General features: G+C 43.6%; 1 protein-coding gene across 1 annotated transcript in view; it reads right to left on the bottom strand.

Annotated features, from left to right (window-relative positions):
* The window catches only part of GMCL1 (germ cell-less 1, spermatogenesis associated), a 556440-nt gene that overhangs the window by 295429 nt on the left and 233540 nt on the right, over positions 1 to 27471 (bottom strand). The window contains exon 8 of the mRNA XM_069214203.1: positions 10318 to 10408. Coding sequence (XP_069070304.1) covers positions 10318 to 10408 — 91 coding nt within the window. The remainder of the gene's footprint in view (positions 1 to 10317; positions 10409 to 27471) is intronic.

The raw sequence follows: 27471 nt of genomic DNA, 5'->3' as shown, positions 1-27471 counted from the left end.
CCCTGCAATCTACCAAATGGCAGTGTTCAGAAAGACTAATATGCATCTCCTTGGTAAACAAAAGGCCTCATGGAATTTCTAAAGGTAGGCTACTCCCTCCCCTCCTCACTTCAGTATATGGGCCTCCTCCTTCTAGCTACAGGAACACGGGCAATACACCTGCACTGTGTGAAGATATCCTCACCACCACCCAGTATCATGCTAAACCAGGGGCATTTAGATGGAACCCACTTTGCTTTGGTAATTAACACGGTTAGACAAACTTAAAGGGTAAATATCAGAAGACATCCGATCCAACATTTGCAGAACCTCCTTTTTGGTTGGCATTAGATGCTTGCTTTGTCTCGCATATTCTCTAGTGATGCTTTGTTCATGAGATTACTGCTACTGTCAAGCGCAGCCTAATGCTCTTGATATTTCCCTTTTTTATGTCCAGCCATTACTTTATGCTTCCAACACCTGAGCTGATTTGCTGTCCATACTGCAGCAGTGGTCTTTCAATAGCCTAGCAGGAGACTGTTTGTCTATTTCTAGGGCCTATCAGAATGTTCTAATATTATCTCATCTGCAAATAATGTTTCTACAGTTTGGCATCTTTGGAGTGCATGGTGTCTCAAAAATGCTACTCTATATTCCTAAAACCCTGTATGACTATTTTGATTTAACTTAAAACTTCCAATTGTCAACAGTCCCTTTTTTCTTTAAGCAACCCTCTCCTTACCTTCCAACATCAGAGTGCCTGCTCTTCCTGATTACAGCCTATTCCAAGTCACGTCCATGTCTGCCTACTCTATATTTTTGTATTTCTGCAAGTTTGCACGTCTCATTTCAAAGAACACAACCTGTTCTTCTTTGAAAGTCATACCCTGTAGCCTTGCAATAAATAGCTCATTTACTAATCACACCTACTGTTGGCATTAAATCACTTACATACACATACCCCCACGGTTCACTAATGACACTACTAATTTAATCCACCACCAAAACACTGGCGAAAATGCATGGAATGGTATCCTTGAAAGTATAACACTAATCCCAATAACCATGAATAATCTCTGAATTAACCACTAACCTTGAGTTTCAGAGCAGCATGCTACTCATCGTAAACGTCACTGCCTCGTCAATCACTGTGTAAATACAGTTCCAATTACAATATAAAACTATTATGGCAGACATTCAAAACTCAAACTGGTATGGTTTCCTGGACAATGCCGACTAAGAAGGATCAAACAATATAGGGCAGGACTTGTTTTTACTTGTGACATCCCCATAGAGTGCCTTACACACTTCAAATAAGTATCCCAAATCTGAAATAAGTGTTCATGGAAGCAAGATGGAGAACAGTAGGAGACCTCTACAAGGGTGGGACTCTTCATTCATTTAAAACGTATGGGAACCCTTTACAAAGCCATAAATCACTTCATTATTTATAATGCATTTATTAGGTCAACACAGATGGCATGGGAATCAGATGACAGCCTCATTCATCAAAGTTCATAAAGCAGTTAATGAACACAAAAAAGCAGGAAGGCACAGGTACTGGCTAAGAAGAGAATCGCCATGGGCTGGAAAGTGCAATATGCATCATCACTTAAGAAGTGGTTAAAGGACTTACAAAGATGGGAGATGGCAGAGTTGGAAACATGGAACGTGATAAAGAAGAGGGAGGACAGGTAGCAGTAGGAACGCGGCACCAAAACAATATCAGATGAAAGACCTCCATGAAGACATGCACATTTTCTCTGCACATAGGGCACCACAAAAATACCCTAGAGCACAGGTATTACAATTATCCTGTAAAAACCTCTAGGAAAAAGTAGCCCCACAGCCTCTCCCCCACCCCGTACCCTCCTTTCAACAAAAGGAAAACATTAGCTGGAACTCCTCACTGACTAGTGTATACCAAAGTTAAAATAAATTGTATTTTTTGTCTGTTACATATAATATAAACAGTCGAGATTTGCTGTAAAAGAAAACCAGAAGCCTGAAAAATACCTGAAACAGGAATGGAATCAAGTTTGTTCAGTGCCCACACGCCTCTCTAGACAGTAGGAAAAGGGGCACTGGCTTGTAGAAAGGGTATGGCAGAATGATTCCCTGCAGAAAACTAACCACAGCCACGAAGAAGGAGCACTGTTAGGGCAGGCCCCATATTGATCATAAGTCCCAGAGAGAATAGTGTCCTACACCAGAAAGGCTAAACCAATAAAAAAAAGTGGTCATGAAAGAGGATGCATGTGCATTACATCCTGATGAAGAATGGTTGCACCAACGTTGTGAACATATAGGGAGATGGGGTCAAATTAAAAGGGAGAACTCTAAGGAGCAAACATCTCAGGATTGACTGACAGCAAGATGCACAGACAAGCCACTACTTGTATGCCTGGGAGAATATTTCCAAGGATCACCATTTTTAAATGCTTGTGCGTAAGGAAGAAGCTTGATGAGGTGGAGGTCAAGACATAAGCAAGCTTCAGTTCCTTTTTGATTCCTTTCCCTTGGACTCTGGTGTTGTTTTAATATGTTTTGTATACATGTTTATATTTCAGAGTTGTGGAATGTGGTCAATCTGGAAAATGTTACTCATACTGTAAGCATCTGTTTGTGGCATGTAGTGCTGTACATTCCTATGCTGTGCATACTTCCACCATCTGGTGTTGGGGTGGGACATATACAACTTGTTTTTCTTAGAAATACGTATTTTTGAGTAACAAGGTCTAGTGACTAACTATTCTTGCACTGTCTCCATGGTTGGATTGCTTTTTACTCGCATATAGGACGAGACTAAGGATGGAGTATAGACAATATAATAAAGATGACCATGCAAATAAAATGAAATAAGAATGATACAAAGGAGTAGATTTTGCAACATCCTTAGGTGACCTGGGAGTAGGGTGGGCACATGTGAATCTACAGCACTACATAACATGAACAGATGCTTACAGGGTAAGTAACATTTGCGGTTTGTGGCATGTGCAGTTGTAGATATACATTCTGTGCATAGACTGTAAAGCAGCCCTCTTAAAAGTGGTGGCTTAGCAAGAGGATGTTCCAGAAGACTGGAAAAGTGTACATAGAACATCTTTTGCTTGCTGTTTGGCCAGAACATCCACACAGTAACGTTTAGTGAATGTACGTGGGGTAGACGAGGTAGCTGCTTTGTAGATGTCAGCTAATGGTACGTTACCAAAGAAAGACATGTAAGCCCCTTTTGCTGCAAGTGGAAGGAAGTCAGTGAGGGGCAGGAAGGGCTCTCTTAGCTTTTGCGTAACAGGCTTGTATGCATTTGACTAACCAACGTGCCACGCATGCTTTTGAAAGAGCTTGGGGAGGCATAAGCCTCGTGAGCTTGAACCCAGAACCTGGGATGTTCTGGGTGGAGCAACTCTTAAGGTCTTCCATTAATGCTTTAATAACAAGGTATCCTGAATGATGAAAACTGCTCTTTGTTCTGAAGACAGGCAGCAACGGTGGCCAAATGTAACTTACTAGAGGTATAGGCTAAGCCTGACTTTTGCAAGTGTAAGAGGTAACAGACAATACCCTGTACCGTGGCTGCTGTGCCCAGGTTGGAGATACCAGACTGAGCATGAGATATGTCTGTCTGAACCTTCTGATCATGAATGGCAGGAGTGGGAGAGGTCGAAAAGCATAAGTAAATATCACAGACCAACTGATCCTTAGAGGCTGCGGGTGTGGTAGCCTGGAGGTGAAGCTTGGGCATTTTGGATTTTCGGCAGTGGCAAACGGATCTATTTGTGGGAACCCTCAACGGTGAAAATACATGTGTTGGACTTGGGGGTTTAGGTACCACTTGGGGACTTGCTGATGCATCCTGCTGAGCAGGTCCACTAGATTGCTGTCCACTCCTGGGATGTGCTGATGAGTAGATGGACTCTGATGAGGTGCCCACTTCCAGATGCTTTGGGCTAGTCTGGACAACTGGGGTGAATGTGTCACCCCTTGTTTCTGCAGATCGAACATGGCAGTGGTATTGAATTTGCGTATCAGGACCGTTTGGTTTTTAATGGAGTTGAGGAAAGCCCCTAGTGTAAGCTGAATAGCTAGGATCTCCAGTTGATTGATATGAAGCATGTTAGAAATTGGGTTTCGGGTTGGCAGAGGTATGCACCCTGTCCAAGCAACAACCACAATCCCAAGCAGAGTAAGTCATAAGCAAACCCTAGGTAAACATGTGCTCGCCCTGTGGTAGCTTGGCACATAGCAGACAGGCTTAACTAAGAGGCAATGTGTAAAGTATTTGTGAAATACTTCAAATAGTAAAACTGCTAAAACACCACACAAAAAGATACCACACCTGGTTAGGATAATAGAACTTAATAACTTAATAAATAAATCAAGACCAAAATGCCAACAATCCAATAAGTAGAAATTGAGATATGAATTTTTAAAGAATAAATGTAAAATAGTGCTTAGAAGCAATATGCGCTTACATGGGATATATGGTCACGCTGGTCAGGGATAATGTCGACAGTTCAGGCTAACTGCGATGAAGCACGGGCCGGATACAGGGACCCACTTGGGGTAGCGGAACCAAAGTACCTTATCCCTGGATGCCTCAACAATGCGAGGTGCAGCCGAAGCGATGCGTCGATATCGAGGCACATGGTCGATGAGCTGCATCGATTTTCTCACACAACTGTGGTGGTGTTTCAGGTACGAGCATGACACGCTAGTTCCGAATGAGATTTAGGCTGCTGATTCAGTAAGTGATGCGTCGGTTTAGAAGGCGATGTACCGGTTCCAAAGGTGGTGTGCCAGGTCCACTCCACGCAATGACAATGATGCATTGGTTCCGAACCACACAAACTCAAAGATGCATGGGTTCCAATGAGGGCGTGTGGGTTCTGGTTGAGGCAGCACTTTATATCTACCTCCTAGGTCCCAGGACTGGGTTGGCACCACTTTGCAGGGCACTATTTGCAGCAAGCAAAGTTCAGGTGTTGTAGCAGGATGAGTTGAAGTCTTTTGTATCCCTAAGACTTCAGAAAACAGAAGACCAGTCAGCGGGCCCTTGGCGTTACTATGGGTTCTGGGTTGTAGAGATGCAGGTCCAATCCTTCTCACTCCCAGGCATGAGGCCAGCAGACAGCAGGTCAGCAAAGTAAAGCAGGAGTTCGGCAGAGGCAAAGCTCAACAGAGTGGCAGTCCCTGTAGCAGCTCAGCAGCCCTTCTTTCTGGCAGAGTTTCCACAGGTTCAGAAGTATACTCTTCTGGTGGTGTCAGAGGTCCAGTACTTATACCCAGTTGCCCCTTTGAAGTGGGAGAGGCTTCAAAGATAGGTCTTTGAAGTGCACAAAGGTCGTCCCTTCCTGCCCTGGTTCCAGGCTCACTACAGGGGAGCATGCAGTCCTTTGTGTGGAGACAGAACATAGCCTATGTATGTGTGTCAGCCCCTCCCTCCCATCCATCAACAGAAAGGCTGTCATAAAAAAATAAACAAGTGGCATGGAAGAGAATGTATGTGCATTACATGCTGGTGAATAATGTGAACACTGTGAAGATACAGGGAGATGGGAGTCTAATTAAAAGGGAGAACATTGTATTAGTAATGCACCTCTATGGAGCAAACATCTCAGGATGGCCTATAAGGCTGTGGATGGTCCACCAGTCACAACTAAGCTCCCTTTGTGTGTGCCTGTCTACAGGGAATGCACAAGCCCAGCTGCCACCCAACCCTAGATGTGTATTGGAGACAGGCAGTAGGTACCAAATGGCTAAAGTAAGAAAACTGCAGCTTTCTAAAAATGGCATTTTAAGAAGTACAATTTAAAATCCAACTTCACCATAAGTTTCGATTTTAAATTAGGAGACAGGAGACGCCAAACTTGGAACACTTATCTCTTCCAGATTGTAAATTACACTTAAAAGATGTATTAAAGTGATCCCAGTGCTATCCTATAGGAGAGACAGGCCTTGTTGTAGTGAAATAACAACTTTGGGAGTTTTTCACCACCAGGACATGCAAAACCTAAAAGTAGATATCATGCCTTTTAAATACATTGCACCCTGCCCTTTGTGTTGTTCAGGGTCCAGTTTAGGGGTGATATATGTATAAAAAGGGAAGGCTTGGGCATAGCAAAAAGGTTGTTTTTCCAGATCGACATGGCACTATAAAACTGCAGCCACAGGCTCTGCAATGGTGACCTGAGAAATGGTAAGAGGGCTACTTAAGTGGGTGGCACAATCAGTGCTGCGGGCCCACAAATACTATTTAATTTACAGGGCTGGGGCACTTGTAGTGCACTTTATTGGGAACATATAAGTAAATTAAAAACGATAATTGGGTTTAAGCCAATGTTACCATGATTTAGGAGAGAGCACAAGCACTTTAGCACTGGCGAGCAGTGTTAAAGTGCACAGAGTCCTAAAGCCACCAAAAACGAGGTCAGAAAAGAGGAGGAGGCAGAAACTTGAAGCAAAGACTACTGTAAGGCTATCAGGTCTAACAAAGCATTTGCTGTGTAGGAGTCCATTGCCCCTGACAATGAGATGATTGAGGTGTGCTCCCAAAGCCATAAGGAATGCATATGTACTATGTTCTTTTTGCGGAACTGGGTCCAGCAAGGGCAGCACCTGTAATAAGTTGTGTGTGTTTCACAACTGCAGGGTACAGCCCCACACCCACACTAGATCATGTAAAGCACCCTCTGCCTGGGACCACCGTGACACTAGGAACTCTTATAACTGACACATGTGGAGCCTAGCATGAGGTACTATTGCTATGCAAGATGCCATCATCCCTAACAGATCGATAACATTATAGACTTATCTGATGATTTGGCTGAAAAAGAGACAGCATGTTTTAGAAGTTCTTGGACTCTGGCTCGACTGGGGTAAGCTTTTCCAATGGTGGCATCTAAAACAGCCCCAAGAAAAGGTTGCACCTATAGAAGTTAAAGATGGGACTTGGTTTAATTGGTGGTGAAACCCAGACTGTTTAGAGTGTTTAATGTGGTTTGGGCGTGGGACATAATTGCTGAGAACTATTCTTGATCAGCCAATCATCTAATTAAGTAAGGGAATACATGGACACTACTCCTTCTCAGATGAGCAGCCACCACTCCTAGACATTTGGCAAAGACTCTTGGTGCAGTAGTAGCATTGACAGGAAGCAATTTGAATTGATAAAGTGTCCACTTAACACAAACCTGAGGTATTTCTGATGCACTGGGAGGATTGGACTGGGTGAAGTGGGCGTCCTTCAGAGCCAGAGAAGTCATGAAGTTGCCTTTTTGCAAAAATGGTATGATGTTCTGTAGAGTCAACACATTGAACTGCTCTGACACAGTGTATTTGTTGAAAGGCGTGAGATCGAGGATAGGCCTGAGAAAGCAGTCTTTCTTTGGGATGAGAAAATACAGAGGGTATGCTCCCTTTCACTATTGTTGATGCAGAACAGGTTCTATGACCCCTTTGTTCAGGAGGGCTTGTACCTCTTCGTGAAGGAGGCGCAGATGTTCCTCTGATCATCTGTGTTGGCGACGGGGAATGTTTCGTGGTGTTTGTACAAGTTCCAGACAATACCCTCTTGTATGATTTATAGAACTCAACAGTTTGATGTTATTTCTGACCAACAGGGTAAAAACCCTTGTAAACTTCTTCTGTCAGGTGTCTTGTGATCAGGGGGAAGCCGCCGGGCGCAACTTTTTTGAGGAACTGGGTCCTTATGGGCCTGCACGTCAACCTCTACCCTTGTTGTTGTTGCCCTGGTTATCAACCTCTGTAGTAACCACGAAAGGGGTACTGGTGATGTGGCCTGGTGAGTGTGGTAGAGGATTCTGGAGTGTGTGTGTTTTGGATGTGCCACAAAAATGTGAGTGTCGAAAGGAGCCTCGATTAGGAGGTGTTTGGAGGGTACCAAATGCTTTTTCTGTTAATGTGTCCTTTATTTGTTCAAGCATCTCATCTACCTGTAGGCCAAAGAGATGCTGACCATCGAAAGGCACATTTAGCAGTGCTGTTGCATTTCAAGTTTAAACCCCGGAACCTTCAACCAGGCATGGGTTGTAAGAGAATACTGGACTTAATGCAGAGTGTAGCTGCTTCTGTAGCATTTAATGCACATCCAATATTTGTTTTGGAAATAATTATTCCCTCTGCCACTAATTGTTGATCTTTTTTGCCGTACTGCTCTGGGAGATGCTCTACCAACTCTGCCATTTGGTCCCAGTGAGCGCAGTCAAATCGGGATAATAAGGTGATAGAGCTAGCTATCCGTTAATGAGTAGCAGATTGTGCTGCCGCTCTTTTACCCCCAGCATTAATTTGTCTACTCTCCCAACCACGAGGGGATGCATCACCAGTGGTCTACGTTTTGGCACGCTTTCTATCAGTATGAACCATGAGGGAGTCAGAGGGTACTTGGCTGCGAATATAGGGAGGATCTACAGGGGAAACTTTATATTTTTTTATCCACCCTAGGAGTGATAATTCTGGACATGACTGGTTCCTGAAAGATAAAATCACCAAAAATGGGGTGAATCCTTTCATCCATTCTTAAGTCCCTTCTGATTCCTAATTATTACCATGTGTTTATACCCTACTCTGGAGGGCCTCCCCTTTATGGATGGAAAAGCCTCACCCACTAAATAGTGGCATGCTTCATCACTGGCTAGTCCAACATGCCGGGTTGAGATAGTACTACCCTGGTGGTCTCAACCGTAGTCCCAGAGGAGAAATGGCTCCTCCTGGGACAGGGAGATCCATATAAAGTGTCTACTGGTCAGTAGGGTACCAGTGTGCTAAAAGGATAAAACTACCCCAACATCGATCCAATCTTCTGAAAATGTGTAAACCTCTTTTTGCGGCTTCAGTTCTGAACCTTTATTCTGCCAGGACTTTTTACTGGTCACTCACTTTCCTATGGCTGCTGATGGTGTAACAGCCCAGGGTAACAACTGGTTTCTTGATAAGAGGGCCCATGAACCCTTCGAAAATAAGAAGTCTTTCATGCACATCTGCAGGCAGATGTGTAAGACTCTATTAGTTTGTATCAAACCGAAAGACTTAAAGAAACTCCAATCTGTTAAACATGCGTGTGCCTGTGCTCCCAACATGCCGCCCCAGAACAGCAAAACCAGAATATTATGTGTGCTTCAGTCATCAACCAAGTGAGGGTAGGGAATGAAATAACTGACAGCAAAACATACTAAATCAGCTGATGTTTTCTAAGTGACTATGTACCTCCTGATCCTTTGCAAAGCCTTCTATCACCTTTTGCCTTATTTTTTTAGAGGCAGATGTTCGAAGAAATCTTGTATCATTGGCCAAATGAATCTATTCTTTTGGCGTAGGCTGATGCAGCATTTAGCGACCCTGAAAGCAAAAACATTAGTAGCACAGAGCGTCTAGTACAGATGCTCAGCCCCATTATATTTTCTAAGATAGCGGCAGCACATTGTTGAAAAAGCAGTAAATGGTGCATCTCAACTTTTGAGTGTATGGATTCTGCCACTGCCACTTTAACGTTTATAGAAACTATAGCCTTATAGTATGAACAGCAGTTTCATGTAGGCATTTTTTTCAGTCTGAAAGATAAAAGATCTAAATAGACCCAGAGACATACTGCATCGTGGTTCAAGACAGTGAATAGGGAATCACAGAATCATTTATTTCCCTAACCCATTTCAGGATACACATGGTTCAGTTTTCCCTTGCTTCCCTTACTGTAAAACATGATTGCCATCTTTGCATGCGACCCAGGAGAAGCTCTAATGGTGTTTTATGGGGACCAACTTGCAAGTGGTTGTTAGCCCCTCGAACTCCCCATCCCCTGCCACCTCCCACCAAGTCATAAAAGGGACACCATGTCACAAGAACCACTGATTCTAGAATCTAAACTCTAGGCAGTGCAATTCAGTATTTACAAGCATCAGTAAAATGTTCATGGAAGAGAAAAACGTATGCGGTGAATAAGACAAACACTTTCAAAATTCGTTAGCACAATGAGATTAGGTGACCACACATCTCATCACTCAAAAACAGAACCCTCAAGTGGGACAATGTAGCACCTGGCTAGGTACACATACACAACACCAAAAGGTATGGAAATACAGGTAATTCGCGAAATTAAAAAGACATAAATTATGAAGAGTAATGTCAGAAATCATCACTTAAACTATCTGAACCAAGAAATACTATTTTTATATTGTTTTTCATTTCTGTATTCTGTAGATTAGAATCAAAGCCTTCTGATTGTATGTATGTTTCAAAACAGCAATCTGGTAGGTAGCTGCATGAATTTCAGCATAAAGCACTCTACAAAAGTGATCGTCAGTCATGAACAGAAAATACCTTTCATGTGCTTCGAAAACCAGGCATCTGCTTCCGGTAACAGCTGCTTCAGTGACCCATTCCAAGAAGGCACTAGCTGAAGAAACATCCACTGCAAAAAAGTTTTTAGAACTAAATAAACTATCGGATGGGTATATTTCAAAGCATTTACTGAAGACAAGACAGATCCAGATAATTTAACCACAGTGTCCTAACTGTCAATGGAAAGTCTCTAAGAAAAACAAAAGTCAGGATGGTGCACGTGTTTTAGATTGCCACACTCCCTACGCTATCAGATCTGTCTAAGACAGAGCTTAAATGGGGGGTCTTACAGATTTCTAAAATACATTTAAATATATAAACGTAATAAGCAACACAATTACAAATGCAAAGTAAAAACATCTGATCTGCTACTGGAACATTTGAACGATTCTTAGTATATCATCTAGACAGGTTCCCTTCTCAACCAAGTTTGCCTTGAATCTTGAAATATGATTCTCAACTGCTGGTACTTTATATTGATTTACGTGCTTGGCCGAACTGTTCTCCCAGCATCAGATGGGTTCCAGACCCTCACCGATAATGGAGAAATTTTGTTTAACATAGCAGCCTATAGAAGTTTCAATCCTCAATAACTTGCGTATATGCACACCCCAGCTCCCCACCAACAAGCATCACTAACAACATTCTTGGAAACTGGAACAAAGAGGCTTGTGATCAGAATAGAGACATTTATATTTCAAAGGTGAACAGCTATAGATTACAAAGTAGAATAGATGCTTTGATGATTTGCCAGAAGCCACTGATCTGTATCTATGTTTCTCTAGCTTTGGTATATTTCTAAAACCTATTAGTCATATAATGCACCACAATAATGAGATTCACTTCAGTTAACAGGTGAAAGCCAATATTTGCCACCCAGTGTGGGACCATTGTAGGCACAAAGAGTATATACACAAAGATTATACATATATACACAAATATCTATAGACACACGCACACACACAGACGTGCACACATTTACTTTCACTGAAAAAGACCAAAGGTTAAAGTTGAATTATAAGTAAGTAAGGTAGTAAGAGTTTAACTTCTGTTAAAAAAATAAAAACCTTAGAATTTCAATGAAAAAGCAAAAGGCTAAAGTGGAGATACGTATGTAGGTCTTCTTATAATAAAAACCTAATGGTTAATAACAAAACAGCACTGAAATTCATCAATTATAAGTAACTGACCTGTTTAACTTGTACTGGCATGGAGTTTAGATAGCATCAACGCTGCAAGTTGTACTTAGGTAATTTTTTCAGTGATTTTTACTTTAATATTATTTTAATATTTCTAGTGGCTGTTTCAGCATGCATGGCTCGGTGGATAGTAAGGAAATGACGTGGATGGTAAGGAAATGACGTGGATGGAGCCCCTTTCATGGGCACGAAAGGGACAAAAAGCGGACTGTGTTGGGTGAGGGGCTGCTGAAAGGCCAAGGGAACGAGCCATAGCCCGGGACTCCTTGAAATGCTCAGGCTCCGAGACCGCTTTGTCTTCGAAGAGATGGGTGCCCTCAAAGTGCATGTCCATGAGAGACTGTTGGACATCCCCGAAAAGCTAGACGTACTCAACCAGGCATGGCACTGTAAGGCCACCATCATAAGGCAACCGATCTGCCCAGTGAGCTGGTCGTGTCAAGCCCACAACGTATTGTGAACTTGGCCGCATCCCTTCCATTAGCAACTGCTTGGGAAACCTGTGGCAGTAACTGCGCAACTGTATCCCATAAGGTATGGTGTTCACGGACAGCAGTGCCAGACTGGAGGAAGAAAACATCATCTTCCCAAGCTGATAAAGTCTTTTTGATACCCGATCCATCTGGGGTGGACGGGAATGCGCCAGATGAGAAAGAAGCCTGGATGACAAGGCTCTCAGTCGTAGGGTGTTGGGACAGGAATTTAGGGTTGTTCGGAGAAGGCCGATGGTAGCGGGCAATTCACAGGAGCACCAGTGCTAGCTCTGGACTGGGTAACCAGTAGGACATCCGTGAGGGCTTTATTAAAGGGTAACAGAGGTTCGAAGGTGAAAGCCCCAGGCTGGAGCACCGAAGTCAGGAGGTTAATCCTGACTGCCACAGTAGGAAGCTCGAGGCTGAGGACCTCAGCTGCCCTTCTAACCGCCATGAAATATGACGCTCCCTCCTCCGTAGCCAGGGTAGGGGGAGAAAGCATGCCAGCATCTGGAGAAGTATCCAGACCACTAGCCTCGCCAAATTCCTGTTCCCAGTTCATCTCAGAATACTCTAGCTGGTATTCTAGAGGGTGCAGCAACCCCTCCAAACTCTCCCTGTACAGGTGCCCACAATAAAGAGGGGCAGGATCCAACCTGGGGTGAGTAGATTCCATCGAAGATGGATCCGGTGCCAAACGACAGCGTTCCAGCTCCAGGTCATCAGGGATAAGTATTAGGTCGACATCGACTGTGGGCCCAACTAACATCAGGAGCATCAACATCTTTGCCGGTGCATGGGAAGGTCATGTTGGCATGATCGGAGTCAGCATGGATCCGATAATGGACCCGGAGGGGCCCTCAGTAGCTGGGGCCAAAGCCGCCGACACGGAACCCAAGGCACCCCCTTCCGATCCCACCGGGCCCTAAGGCACTGTGGGGCAGGGTGGGGTGGGGTCGGTCTAACCAAAATTGAGGAGCATGGCCTCACAAAACTCTTTCAGCTGTGCAGAGCTTGCTCCGGCTCCTGGAAACTCGGGGAGGTGCGGAGCCGACCCAGCAGTAGGCTCTGGACGGAGGCCCAGAGCGTCTACGCTTTTCCCCTGTCACATCATCCAAGAAACGGGGTGAAGTCAAAGAACGTTTGGCCTTCTACGATGACTTCTTGTGTCTCCAGTGTCCCAAGCGCTTACAGTGGGACGACGAGAAGCAGTCCGCTAGCAGTCTTTCCTCTGGAAAAGGGAGCGATGCGGAGTCGAGCGCCGGGCCGCCATGAGCTTCAGGACTGCTCCTTCAAAGCCTATCCTGGCCCGACACTCATAGCGCGACTTCGGGTCATGGTCGCGCTACAGGCACCACAAGCACACAAGGTACGGATCCTTTACCAACATCATTCGGTGACAGGAGTCACCTGGCTTAAACCCGGTCTTCTTCCATGACATCCTCAATGCAACAAAAGACTTGAAAATATCAACAAAATGGTTGAAGTTAGTCAAAAAATGACTAAGGATAGCTCTCTCGTAGGCTGGTGCGGAAAGAAAAGAATTGATGTCAGTGCGCTGGGTGGCACCTATATACGACTGCGACATCATCACTGCGACCACGACACCAACGACGGATGCAGGCACACAAGAGTACTGCTCGAAGAAAAATCTGATCCAGTCTGATGCCTGGGGTAAATTCTAAGGTGAGAAATCTGCAACTAGAAGTCTCTATCAGATTAGTATCTATGTCCTGCATGTATGGCTTTCTAGTTTCATTTCAGTGCTCGTGTATGTCATACTTATGTAGACATTTAACTATTATATTACTAATTAAAGCTTTGCTGTTTATTTCAATTTGCTATCCAAGCCATCCGCCCAGCTGTCTAGCTGTGATTATTTAACCATCTGTCTAACTATTGATCTCTCTTTGCAACTCTATCTATGCATCCCTCTTTATCAATGCCACCTTCTCTATGCATGCAACCCTCTCTATTTAGCTATGTATCAATGCAACCATCTACATCCATGCAACATTCTTTGTGCTGGTCAATCTATGATACAACATCTATGCAATGCTATTTCTTTAAGCAACGCTACCTATCCAGGCAACGCTATCTATATCTACAACCCTTTTACCTATCGGTCTTGCAAGCCACTCTGTTAATCTATCTTTTCAACCCTCCCAATCTATTTGCAATACAAACTTGAAAAATATATTTTTTTAAAGCACTAGCAGAGGCAGGAGGCTGGCAGCCAGTGCCAGAATCACTTTTATTTAGGTCTGGTGTCAGCCAAGACCTTTTGATTTTACTAAAATTATAAAATTATGTCTAGAACATTGTTACTTTCAGGGTTTTTTCTGCCAGCCGTCATCCATTAATCTGTTGTGTCTTTCCCATTTTTCCTCCATCTACTCCAGCACACTCCTGGGACGTGGGTCAGCGCACATCAGCCACTGGCTGACTTAATTCTAGGTTACAGCACACCCACACACAATATTGTTCCCTTCAGTGTGTCTGACTACTATGGCGATGTGTGCCTGTTTATTTTTGCAGTTAGCGAATGTTTCCTTTATATTGATGAGGGCCTGGCAGCTTCCCCACCCATAACATTTTGCCACACCCATGATAGAACAAAACAATAATTGCCAAAAGGATGGCAGCTAGCGCCAGACCTACTGGCTTTGAAAATGCTCGTTTAATCCTCCAGTCAGGGTTTGATTTGCAGGCCACTGCCTGGAGATAGGCCTTGGTCCTAGGAAGTAATACAAATGTGATTGATACAATGTAAATTAGGCACAACATACACTTTTAAACTTTCACTGTTAAGAAACATCAAGGCTTTACCGTTGCTGAAACATTTAGACCCATTTTGAAATAGAACTATCTCAAAGAAAACATATTCAGACTTTTTTCTAAAAGAGCCAATTTCAATGTAATCAACATTATAAATACATTTGGCTTGGTCGCCCACTTTAATTGCCCAGGAAATCAAAGTAAGAATTGGTGCATATGAAGATTATCCTTTATAAAGTGGAAAGTATACACTTGTCTTTAAAGACATTCATTCGATCCACTGTTCCAGAATGCACAGCTATGCCAGGGCATTTCAATCAATTCAATTTGTGACTAAACTCCTGGTTTAAAGGGGAGAAAGAAAGATTGATTATATATTCAAGAGATAATTAATGAAGAGCTAGATTTATGATTCAGCAAGCTTTCCTTCTACTTCCAAAAGTATTTGATCTTGATAATCATGACAACAGAAGAGCAAGCTCATCCATCTCTTTCAGTTTTATGGGAATGAGTAAATCAGGAGGTTAGAATGGGAAAATGTGACCAAATAAGATTTTAGTTTTAAAGTCAACACAATGCTTTGCAAATGGCAGGACCCAGCTTCAGACGTCCGCTCAAATGCCATTTATCTATGGATACTCACTAAACGATGCACAGTTAGTATTAAATATTTTAAAAATCACAATTGCAGAGATGCACAAGTTACTTACTTTCAGTAACGCTCTTTCTGGTAGATACTCTATCTAAAAGCAGATTCCTCACCTTGACATATTCTCCTCCTCACCATAAGAGTATTTTCCAGGTGCCAGAGTAGATCTGGTGAGGTTTTTCATAGCTGTGCTACCGTCCCTGCTAGGTGTTGCTGTGCAGTTCCATATTGGATCTATATTGCCTGGAAGTCACGGAGCGGAGCAGCATATAAGTTCCACCCTGGCAAAGTTACGTGTCTTATCTTTTCAATTTCCATGCCCACAGATGCAGGGCATGATCAACTGTTGGTTACATTGTGCTGAAAACTAATACGGGACCTTTTTATATGTTAAAAAGAGGCCACTTCACAGAACATTGTGGTTTGAGGGCAGTAAGAAATCTGCAATTAGATAAGTGAGTCAACAGAAAGGAGAGTTAATGAAAGTGAATTGTTCTGCTGATAAATACTTCTAACTGCAGATTACAACAGATACAAAAGCAGTACTTTCCAAAGTTAGACGGTTCTGTGGAGTGAACTCAGACCAAAAAGTCTGAGTGTAATTCCAGCAGGACCTGGATATCAAGACAATAGTGCTTTGTAAACATATGTACCAAGGCCCACATGACAGTCTGCCGATATCAAGAACAAACACTCTCTGAGTCAAGTCAGTGGTAGCATCCATATCCCTGTGAAATGGACAGTCAGGCCTTCCTGAAGCTGTTTTTTGGCCAGCGCATCGCAGATCTTAATTCAGAGAAATACCTAAATTGACCAAATCTTCTGCATAGCCTTTCCATTCATTGCTCCAAACTCATTAAAAGCTGATTGTTTATTCGTTGATCCTTGGTACAATATATAAAATCTCAGAGCTTCGTTCTGGTCCAAACAATGAAGCTTCTTCTCCTCTTTCAAGGGCAGAAAAGAAGTAAAGAATGCTAGTCTATTAAGTTAAGCAACAGGATGCAAGGCAAGGGAGGTGACAAGGCATCTGGGCTGCCGACGAGGGAGACTGTTGCGCGTCACGTTGGCAGTTAGTGTCCCAGTCAGCTGCTCACTCGGAACATGCCCTTTATTGTTGTTCTTCCATAGCGCTTACATTTTACTTAAGGATCCTTCATGTTAAGGTCCTTATCAGAAGATTTTTTTAATTTCAGTTTATTACTGCTCTTTCTGTCCACTCATAAAATAAACACACACACACACTTTTACTGTCCCTCATACTAGACTAACATGTCTGACCAAGAAGAGAGAACCCTCAGCATGAGATGTGCAGTTGTGTATGGGAGACCTTCCATCAGGTGATGGTTATGAGAGGATCTAAATATGAAGGAGACCAGGGGTCCATTTCAGGGGAAAACTTTGTTCAAGACGACAAAGGTGTAAGAGAAAAAGAAAATCCAAGCAAACTGGGAGAGGAGCTATATCTTTTAAAAAGATGGGAGGTCCAAGCACCTCGAGGAAAGTGGGAGGTCTCAGCACCTCAAAGAGAATAGTAGGTCTAAGCACCTCGCAGAGTATGGGTGCCCTCAGCGGCTCGAAACTGAAGGGTGTCCGATGCAGCACAACAGATTCAGGTGTCCTAGGCGGCATATCAGTTCCTGATGTAGGTGAGGAAGATCTACATGATAAAACCCCCTTAGATTAATATGTTTTGGACCTGGATCAAGGGGACCTTGATGGGGACAAACTCTTTACGGAGGACAATGCCTCCTCTACCTCAAAAGAGGAAATATAGGACCCCTTAGGGCAAGACATGTTTTACCACACAACATTAAGCACCCTAGGAGTGTCAAGTGGTGGCCCCATGTAGCCAAGAAGTGGATTCGGAATCCACTTGAAAAAGGAGCAAGAAACATTTTATGGGCCGTATGTTGAAGGCCAGTTATACAGGATAAGGTGTGCCTTACCCCTAATTTAGATCCAGAGCTCATTACCTTTCTTTTCAAGCCGGGAAGAGAACCTAGGAAGGGGCTTTTGAGGTCCCTTAAATCATGTCAAGGTCACCTTCTTGATGTGGTCGGATCCCTGGCAAGAATTATTGACATGGTGGAGGAGGCACAAGCCAATGATTTCCCATTGGATACAGACCAGGTCAGGAGGTGGAGCCAAAGGGCTATGGTTCTCCTCAGGAGAGCAAATGCCTGCCTTAATACCAAGATGCGTAGAGTTGGGTTAATGAAAATAAATCTGAAGCTTGGAGACCCTGCAGAAAGAGAACCTTCTGAGAATCCCAAGGGCCTTTTCTTTGGTGAAGACTTTATTAAAACTCTGAGCAAATATGTTGTTACACTTACTGCCCTGAAGAAGGCGCAATCTATTATGCACAAAGTCTTTAGTGCAGGTGTTTTTGGACAGGGCAGCAGAAGGGGGATTTCTGATGGCCGCAACTTCCAGAGTTCCCATTTCACAAATTACTGACACCTAAGAGGGGCCAGCAGAGGCTACTGGGCTGGATCAACTACAACCTTTTACCCCCAAAAAGGACGTGTCCTTCATGGAAGAGGGTATAGGTCACTTGGACAGGGATCAGCAGGATATCAGGGTGAGGACTACAATTTCATCTTCCTTCTACTTCCCTGGGAAGAGTGGGAGGACGCGTCAGACTCCCCCCGCCCTCCCCCTCCAAGTCTGGAAAACAATTACCCGGGATACCTGGGTCTTAGAAACTGTCTGAGGGCTCAAAATAAACCTCTGGAAAGAACCCCTTCAAGCAGTTCCCATAAGACAGCTGAGCTTATCCACTGTTCAACAGCAGACTGTAGACGAGGTAAATACTTTGCGCCAGAAGGGAGCCATCCAGCAGGTTTCTTCAGAACACAGGATTTTTTTAAGTACCCTGTTCCTTGTGGAAAAAGAGTACAAGGGGTGGAGACCCATATTGAATCTAAGAGATGAGAACAAGTTCTTAGTCTACAAGCACTTCAAGATGGAGGGGATCCGATGTTGCTAAAGAGGGATTGGCTAGTGAAGTCAGAGCTGAAAGATGCCTAATTTACCATTCCCATGACCAGGGAGTATCAACCTTACCTTCAATTCACCTGGCAGGGTCGACTTTATCAATTCCGAGTGCTCCCCTTCGGCCTCTTCTCAGCCCAGTGGTATTTTACCAAGGTAATGAGAGCAGTAACTTCCTACCTCAGAGAGAGAGGTATAGGGATGATCGTTATTTGGATGACATCCTTATATACAAATACGTAGAGCAGATTTTGAGAGAACTGGACATGGTCATGTCCCTCTTGGTGAGTTTGGGCTTCATTGTAAACAAGGACAAATCCATTCTTACCCCTTCTAGGTCTGTAGAGTTCTTGGGATTCACTAAGGATACTTTGAATGTGGTTTGGTTATTACCCTTAAAGAAGACTCCCAACATTCAGAAAGAGATAAGACATGTTCTCTAACATGCGTCTTTAACTCAGAGGGAACTAGCCAGGCTGCTCGGTCTTTTGTCGTCTTCTATTCAGGTGATCTTTCCAGGCCCTTTACACTATCAGGCCTTGTAGAGGATAAAAGCAAAGGCCCTCCGGGAAGGATTGTGATATGGAGAAAGGCATTTCTAGATGGGGACACAAGGTTAGAATTATCTTGGTGGTTGGAGAATTTGGACTCCTGGAATGGCAGGGTGATCTTTGGATGCTATCCAGAGTTCTGGAGTCAGATGCAAGCTTAGCCGTTTGGGGTGTATGCTTGTGTTCTAAGGATACTGGTGGTTTATGCTCTCACGCAGAGAGGTTGCATTATATAAACTATTTAGAATTGACTGCAAGTCTTTATGCCCTTAAGAGTTCCAAACAGTGTTTGCAAGGCAGAGTGCTTTTGTTAAAAATGGAGAATGTTTCTGTAGTAGTGTATATAAATTGCTTAGGTGGAAAAAGAGCCTTAGACCTGTGAGAATTAGCAAAGAAACTATGGCAATTCTGCTTGGAACAAAAGATCAGCCTGAAGGCAGAATATTTACCTGGGAAGGCAAATGTTACTGCAGACTGGAATTCAAGTTTGTTACGAAATTTCAGTAAATGGAAGTTGAACAAAAATTATTTCAAGAAACTGCAATGGAAATGGAGCCTCCGGAATGAAATCTCTTTGCGAGCAGACTGACATTTCAACTGAAGAGATATTACTGGTGGATGCCAGACCTAGCTGCTCTAGCTGTGAATGCATTATTTCAGACTAGGAAAGGAGCCATTGCTAATGCATTTCCTCCTTTCGCTATGATTGACAGTTCTTCAGAAGGTTAGGCAGGAGAGGAACTCACTTTTTCTAGTAACTCCATTTTGGGCCTCATATGCATTGTTTCCAATGACTTTGGAGCTAGCTTGTGACATTCCCTTTTTTCTTCCTGCCGTGCAAGGCCTATTGCACAACGTAGCTGGAAAGGAACATCCTCTGGTTCTGACTGGGACTTTTATCCTTCTTGCCTGGAGAGCATCAGGAGATCTACAGAAACGTCAGGCCTTCTGGGGAGAGCTGAGAAACTCCTGAGGGAATCCTGGGCTCCAGGTACCCACTGCAGGTATAGAGGAATTTGGAAGACCTGGGTAGGTTGTTGCTTAGAAAGAGATTGGATCCAGTGGGAGCGCCTATAGTGAAGGTGGTTAACTTTCTCGCAGAGTAGTTTGATAGGGGCTTTAGCTATAGAATGATAAACTGTTACAGGTCTGTGATTTCTGCAGGGCATAATCTGATCAATGGCAGGACTGTAGGAAAGAATGTTTTGGTTTGCTGAGTGCTTAAAAGCATCAGGTTGAGGAGACCTCCTAGAACTAGGTATGATTCTCTATGGGATGTTAATTTAGTCCTCTCTGTGATTTCTTCTTGGGCTGGTAATAGGTACTTGGACCTGAAAAGACTTTCTATTAAGTTGGCTTCTTTACTTTATTTAATAGCTTGTCGACAAGTGTTGGAAGTTAAGATTTTTGAGGAAAGTAACAGAGTTTAGGATGCATTTGGGGTTACCTCTGAGGTTACTAGAAAGAAAACTATGTCTAACTTTTAATTTTTGCAAAAAGCTTTGTGTTGTGAATTGCATGAAAGAGTATGACTCCAGAATGAGTGAATTTTGCCCCGATGGTACTGACCAGCATCTGATTTCCTTTGTTAAACCCTTCAAAGGGGTTACCACGGCTATCATTGCCGAAATGTCAAATCACCAATCTGAAAAACAGAATTTTCTCAAAAGGTGATGTAGGAAAGTACCATCTTGCCTGGCATGTTACCCCCATATTTCACTGTATATATGTTGTTTTAGTTGTATGTGTCACTGGGACCCTGCCAGCCACATAAGTGCCCTGTATGTGTTACCTGTGTTATGACTAACTGTCTCACTTAGGCTCTGCTAATCAGAACCTCAGTGGTTATGCTCTCTCATTTCTTTCCAAATTGTCACTAGCAGGCTAGTGACCAATTTTACCAATTTACATTGGCATACTGGAACACCCTTATAATTCCCTAGTATATGGTACTGAGGTACCCAGGGTATTGGGGTTCCAGGAGATCCCTATGAGCTGCAGCATTTCTTTTGCCACCCATAGGGAGCTCTGACAATTCGTACACAGGCCTGCCACTGCAGCCTGAGTGAAATAACGTCCACGTTATTTCACAGCCATTTTACACTGCACTTAAGTAACTTATAAGTCACCTATATGTCTAACCTTTACCTGGTAAAGGTTGGGTGCTAAGTTACTTAGTGTGTGGGCACCCGGGCACTAGCCAAGGTGCCCCCACATTGTTCAGGGCCAATTCCCCGGACTTTGTGAGTGCGGGGACACAATTACACGCGTGCACTATACATAGGTCACTATCTATGTATAGCTTCACAATGGAAACTCCGAATATGGCCATGTAACATGTCTAAGATCATGGAATTGCCCCACCAATGCCATCCTGGTATTGGGGAGACAATCCCATGATTCCCCGGGTTTCCAGCACAGACCCGGGTACTGCCAAACTGCCTTTCCCGGGGTTTCACTGCAGCTGCTGCTGCTGCCAACCCCTCAGACAGGTTTCTGCCCTCCTGGGGTCCAGCCAGGCTTGGCCCAGGAAGGCAGAACAAAGGACTTCCTCAGAGAGAGGGTGTTACACCCTCTCCCTTTGGAATAAGGTGTCAGGGCTGGGGAGGAGTAGCCTCCCCCAGCCTCTGGAAATGCTTTGATGGGCACAGATGGTGCCCATCTCTGCATAAGCCAGTCTAAACCGGTTCAGGGATCCCTCAGCCCTGCTCTGGCGCGAAACTGGACAAAGGAAAGGGGAGTGACCACTCCCCTGACCTGCACCTCCCCTGGGAGGTGCCCAGAGCTCCTCCAGTGTGCTCCAGACCTCTGCCATCTTGGAAACAGAGGTGCTACTGGCACACTGGACTGCTCTGAGTGGCCAGGGCCAGCAGGTGACGTCAGAGACTCCTTCTGATAGGCTCCTTCAGGTGTTGCTAGCCTATCCTCTCTCCTAGGTAGCCAAACCTCCTTTTCTGGCTATTTAGGGTCTCTGCTTTGGGGAATTCCTTAGATAACGAATGCAAGAGCTCATCAGAGTTCCTCTGCATCTCTCTCTTCACCTTCTGCCAAGGAATCGACTGCTGACCGCGCTGGAAGCCTGCAACACTGCAACAAAGTAGCAAAGACGACTACTGCGACCTTGTAACGCTGATCCTGCCGCCTTCTCGACTGTTTTCCTGGTGGTGCATGCTGTGGGGGTAGTCTGCCTCCTCTCAGCACTAGAAGCTCCAAAGAAATCTCCCGTGGGTTGACTGAATCTTCCCCCTGCAACCGCAGGCACCAAAGAACTGCATCACCGGTCCTCTGGGTCTCCTCTCAGCACGACGAGCGAGGTCCCTTGAACTCAGCAACTCTGTCCAAGTGACTCCCACAGTCCAGTGACTCTTCAGTCCAAGTTTGGTGGAGGTAAGTCCTTGCCTCACCTCGCTAGACTGCATTGCTGGGAACCGCGTGTTTTGCAGCTAGTCCGGCTCCTGTGCACTCACCGAGGATTTCCTTTGTGCACAGCCAAGCCTGGGTCCCCGGCACTCTAACGTGCATTGCACGACCTCCGGCTTCGTGGGACCCTCTTGTGCAACTTCGGGTGAGCTCCGGTTCACTCCACTTCGTAGTGCCTGTTCCGGCACTTCTGCAGGTGCTGCTTGCTTCTGAGTGGGCTCCTTCTCTTGCTGGGTGCCCCCTCTGTCTCCTCACGCAATTGGTGACATCCTGGTCCCTCCTGGGCCACAGCAGCATCCAAAAACCCTAGCCGCGACCCTTGCAGCTAGCAAGGCTTGTTTGTGGTCTTTCTACACGGAAACACTTCTGCACGACTCTTCACGACGTGGGACATCCATCCTCCAAAGGGGAAGTTTCTAGCCCTTGTCGTTCTTGCAGAATCCACAGCTTCTACCATCCGGTGGCAGCTTCTTTGCACCCACAGCTGGCATTTCCTGGGCATCTGCCCACTCCTGACTTGATTGTGACTTTTGGACTTGGTCCCCTTGTTCCACAGGTACTCTCATCAGGAAATCCATTGTTGCTGCATTGCTGGTGTTGGTCATTCTTGCAGAATTCCCCTATCACGACTTCTGTGCTCTTTGGGGAACGTAGGTGCACTTTGCACCCACTTTTCAGGGTCTTGGGGTGGGCTATTTTTCTAACCCTCACTGTTTTCTTACAGTCCCAGCAACCCTCTACAAGGTCACATAGGTTTGGGGTCCATTCGTGGTTCGCATTCCACTTCTAGAGTATATGGTTTGTGTTGCCCCTATCCCTATGTGCTCCCATTGCATTCTATTGTGACTATACATTGCTTGCACTGTTTTCTATTGCTATTACTGCATATTTTGGTATTGTATACATATATCTTGTGTATATTTGCTATCCTCATACTGAGGGTACTCACTGAGATACTTTGGCATATTGTCATAAAAATAAAGTACCTTTATTTTTAGTATATCTGTGTATTGTGTTTTCTTATGATATTGTGCATATGACACTAGTGGTACTGTAGGAGCTTCACTCGTCTCCTAGTTCAGCCTAAGCTGCTCTGCTAAGCTACCTTTTCTATCAGCCTAAGCTGCTAGACACCCCTCTACACTAATAAGGGATACCTGGGCCTGGTGCAAGGTGTAAGTACCCCTTGGTACTCACTACAAGCCAGTCCAGCCTCCTACAGGTGATAATCTCAATCTTCAAAGATTCAAATAAGTTCCTACATTATGTACAAGAACCATGGTGGTCTGTACTATGATCAGTAACCTTTCCTACACCCTTCAGAAGCCAGTCTCCAGAATAACAACTTCAAGAACACTTTATATGTCTGCATGAGACCACATTACAGGACCATGAATTGGTAGTGTTTGCCTTTCTCTACAAAGTAAAGGTCTGGTCCATTGGAAGAAAGGGAAATTGGAAATATGCATCCTGCATATGCTGAGGTAACATATAATCACCTTCCCTAAGACCAGATAGAATCTGTGGTACAATTACTGAACTTAAGTTCTCTTTCCTCTTTCATTTGTTGACAGCTCTGATAAACATGCACCTGTGCAGTACTGGCAGCATTAACCAAAAACGTAGGGTCTGTCTAAATAGGTTAAGGAATGGATACAACTCCCACAGACTTGCTTTCAGTCTGGATTCTTTAAATTAACCAAATAGATCAAGGTAAGTATCATCAAATTTCTCTCTGTTAAGCAGTATACGGACAATTTAGGAGTGTACAGTCAGTAAGAAATCTTTAGTGCCTTGCTACACCTCATGCAGTGAAGGATGCTAAATCTAAACCTGACTGGATTTGTTTTGATGATCCTATACCATGAGCTTCACCCACTAAAAGAAAACAGTAGTCCACTATGACATCTATGCTAATTACATCACAAACCAAATCTAGCAATTCTACTGGGACCCAAAGAATTCTCTTTAAAAAAATAAATATATAAAAAATAAAAAAAAAATCACAAATGTACCTTCATCCACATTGTGTCCTGTTTCATATCATATCAGGAAAGCAACCAGACAAAGGTAGCAATCCTCGGTAGTGTGGTGAAACTACCGATCACACACTTCCCTACTGCATTTGTACATTTGCTCCCTTTGTCTGTAGAAGGTGCATCTCCGGTCACCTATGCTCAGGAGTTGTTTTTTCAACCGCTTTTAACGGAGTATGGGTTTAAGTCTGGATTATCTGAATCATCAAGATTTTCCATGCTGTAGTTTTCTCAGTGGTCGCTTCCCTCACCAGGTGCTAAAGGCTCTAGTATGGGTCCCTGGGGTGGTATGGACCTTAATGGTCAAAGTCAGTCTGGACTGACTAAGGCGGCGACTGTGGCTGTCGAGGTGTGTGGAGATGTAGCAGTAGAAGGGTAGTGTTTTAGGCGCCCTGTATGAAGTGGACTTGTAGCCCTGCCCCTAACCCTTACTGGATGTGGGTGGGGATGTGTGGATGGGGGGGTGAGTGGGGGAGTGGTGGTATCAAAGAAGACATCCTCCTCAGCCAGACTGGATGGCAGTCTTGGCACTGACTTTGGCTCCGATGTTGATTTCTCTGTGCCTTGGTGATGAGGAGGAAGTTCACAATCATTTGATCTGCGCTGGATTCGAAGGTCTGAAGGGTGGCACAGAAGTCCCCGCGAAGAAGTGTTGCCATCTTAGAGCAGGCACTTGAAAATAGTAGTCTGATGGTGGAAGAAAATAATCTGCGGTGGTGTCTTTGTCCTGGTGCACTGTGGAGTAAGGGTACAGGACTCTAAATGAACTTGCAAATCTCAGGTGCCAGATGCTAGAAATATGCAGAGCATGTGTAACTACACCGATAAATTCTGCAAACATACTTTCCATTATCTGTCCACTAATCATTCTCTCAGTTGAAAGAGCAGGGGAAACTAACTGGATGAAATAACCTGGCACTTACCACCAAATGTCGAGACACACAGACTGGCCCCAGCAATGCTCAAATATTTTAAATGGCACACTAGAGAAAGCCTTTGAAAACAGTTATATGGATTTTACATCTTGATAATGATGAATGGAACAGCATACTTGTGTGTGGTTATATATATTTCAGTGAAATATTACATTTAAACATCACAAGTTTTTCTTATCCACTTCAAGGGAATATAGTGGATGATACGAATATTTGGCCCTGCATATCAGATAATATAGATGTTCAATTGCTAATACTTTTTGGTGATTCAGCCAACATGGCAGAATGCAGAGCATTATGGCAAAGAGCAGCAGCGGAATTGTTTGATGGAACCAGTCGCTGCCTGGAGACGAATGCACACAATAACACACGTGTACGTACAACATCTAGCATCATTAAAGAACTGAAAAAGGCATGCATCTCTGAATTAAAGAAATGGTGGGAGATGACCTCATTAAACAAAAACATTGAGAATGGTAGGGTTCCACAAGGTCTATGTATTCTAATTCTGCCTACATTGGGTGATATGGATTCCGATTTACTAGAAGAGTGGAGAACACAGACATCAGACTGTTCCTTTTAACTCACGGGTACTCATCATTCATGCAAAATGACGTATGGATGAACAGATTAAGATCATAGAGGTTTTGAGGAAAGGATTGGAAAAAATATCCAACCAGGAAGAAATGCAACAGTCATTAGGTAAAATGGAAGAACAAATTACAAAACAGGAAGATGAGATCAAAATACGGAAAGCACATACATTTAAGGGACAAATTGGATTATGATTATGGTAAAATTTACACCTCTGCATGAAAAGATAATAGTTTGAGGATCAAAGAAAAGATGAATAATGGAAAAGAAATGGCTCTTCAAGTTCAGATCCGGGATGTTCAGCAGATGAGGCGCCACTGAATACACTGGATTTTCGAAAGGGAGATGTGAGTCATGCAAATGGCCACGCCACAATCAAGCAGAAGCAGAGGACGAGGCCATGGAGGTACAAGACGAGGCGGGGCAAGGGGAAGAGGTACAAAATATAAAGATTAGATACAGGTTTCAGTTTTTTGACAAACTCAACTGATTCTAACAAAATTGAAAATATTTCACAAAGTATTTTGACTAGTAATCAAGAACGGATTCTCAATATAGGGCTAAGTTTTTGTCCAACCACTGATTGAGACTATTTGAAAACACGAATTGAAATGTATAAATTTGTGCGGAAATTACGCCTCATTAAATATTTTGCAGTGAAATCCCCGGCCTCAACATCAGACAAACTACCACGTGATATGACCTTCTCGGGATTTACAATAAGTGATACCTCTGATCTCGCCATGATTAATGATCTAGTTGATGACAATGTAATAGATCAACGGAATATACACACCAGTGAATGTACGGATATAACAAAAATGAAGATGATGGGCTTTACTACTGATCTGAACATAGCCAGTTCTTTGAAACCATCGAGCAAATTCAATCCTCAGTTACCAGTGGAAATCTAATTGATACTTTCCATGAATTGACAGTAGGTGATATTGACAAATTTCGGAAGAAATCTCAGACAAGTAATATTAGATCTAGAAATTTCACTTTTAGAGATTGGAAAGTTTTGAACTCTCTCAAAGACAATCATTCCATCATCATCAAGCCGTCAGGCAAGGGTTGCAATATTGTTATCATGGATTAACAGACTGTACAAAGGAAGCCTATCAGCAGCTGACAAATAGTGACCATTGCGAGAAGCTACAGATGAAACCCACTGTCAACTATCAAAATGTTTACCATAAGATACAATTGGTGGGCAGATCAACTTATGGAATATGAAGAATATCACTACTTAAAAATTGATTTTCTAAGAACTCTGTGTATTTACTTTTTACCTAAAATTCACAAAAATAAACATTATCCTCCTGGAAGGCCAATTGTAAGTATGAACAATTCTCTTTTGGAAAATGCTTCATGATATTTGGATCTTTTTCTATGTCCATATGTAACTGAGCTGTTGTCGTATTTACGGGATACCACAGACTTTTTATCTAAAATACACAATATTCCTTGCCAAAATAACTATTTGATGATCACTATGGAT

Source organism: Pleurodeles waltl, chromosome 11, assembly GCF_031143425.1.
Source record: "Pleurodeles waltl isolate 20211129_DDA chromosome 11, aPleWal1.hap1.20221129, whole genome shotgun sequence".
NCBI lineage: Eukaryota > Metazoa > Chordata > Amphibia > Caudata > Salamandridae > Pleurodeles > Pleurodeles waltl.
This window is presented reverse-complemented; position numbering and strand designations above follow the sequence as displayed.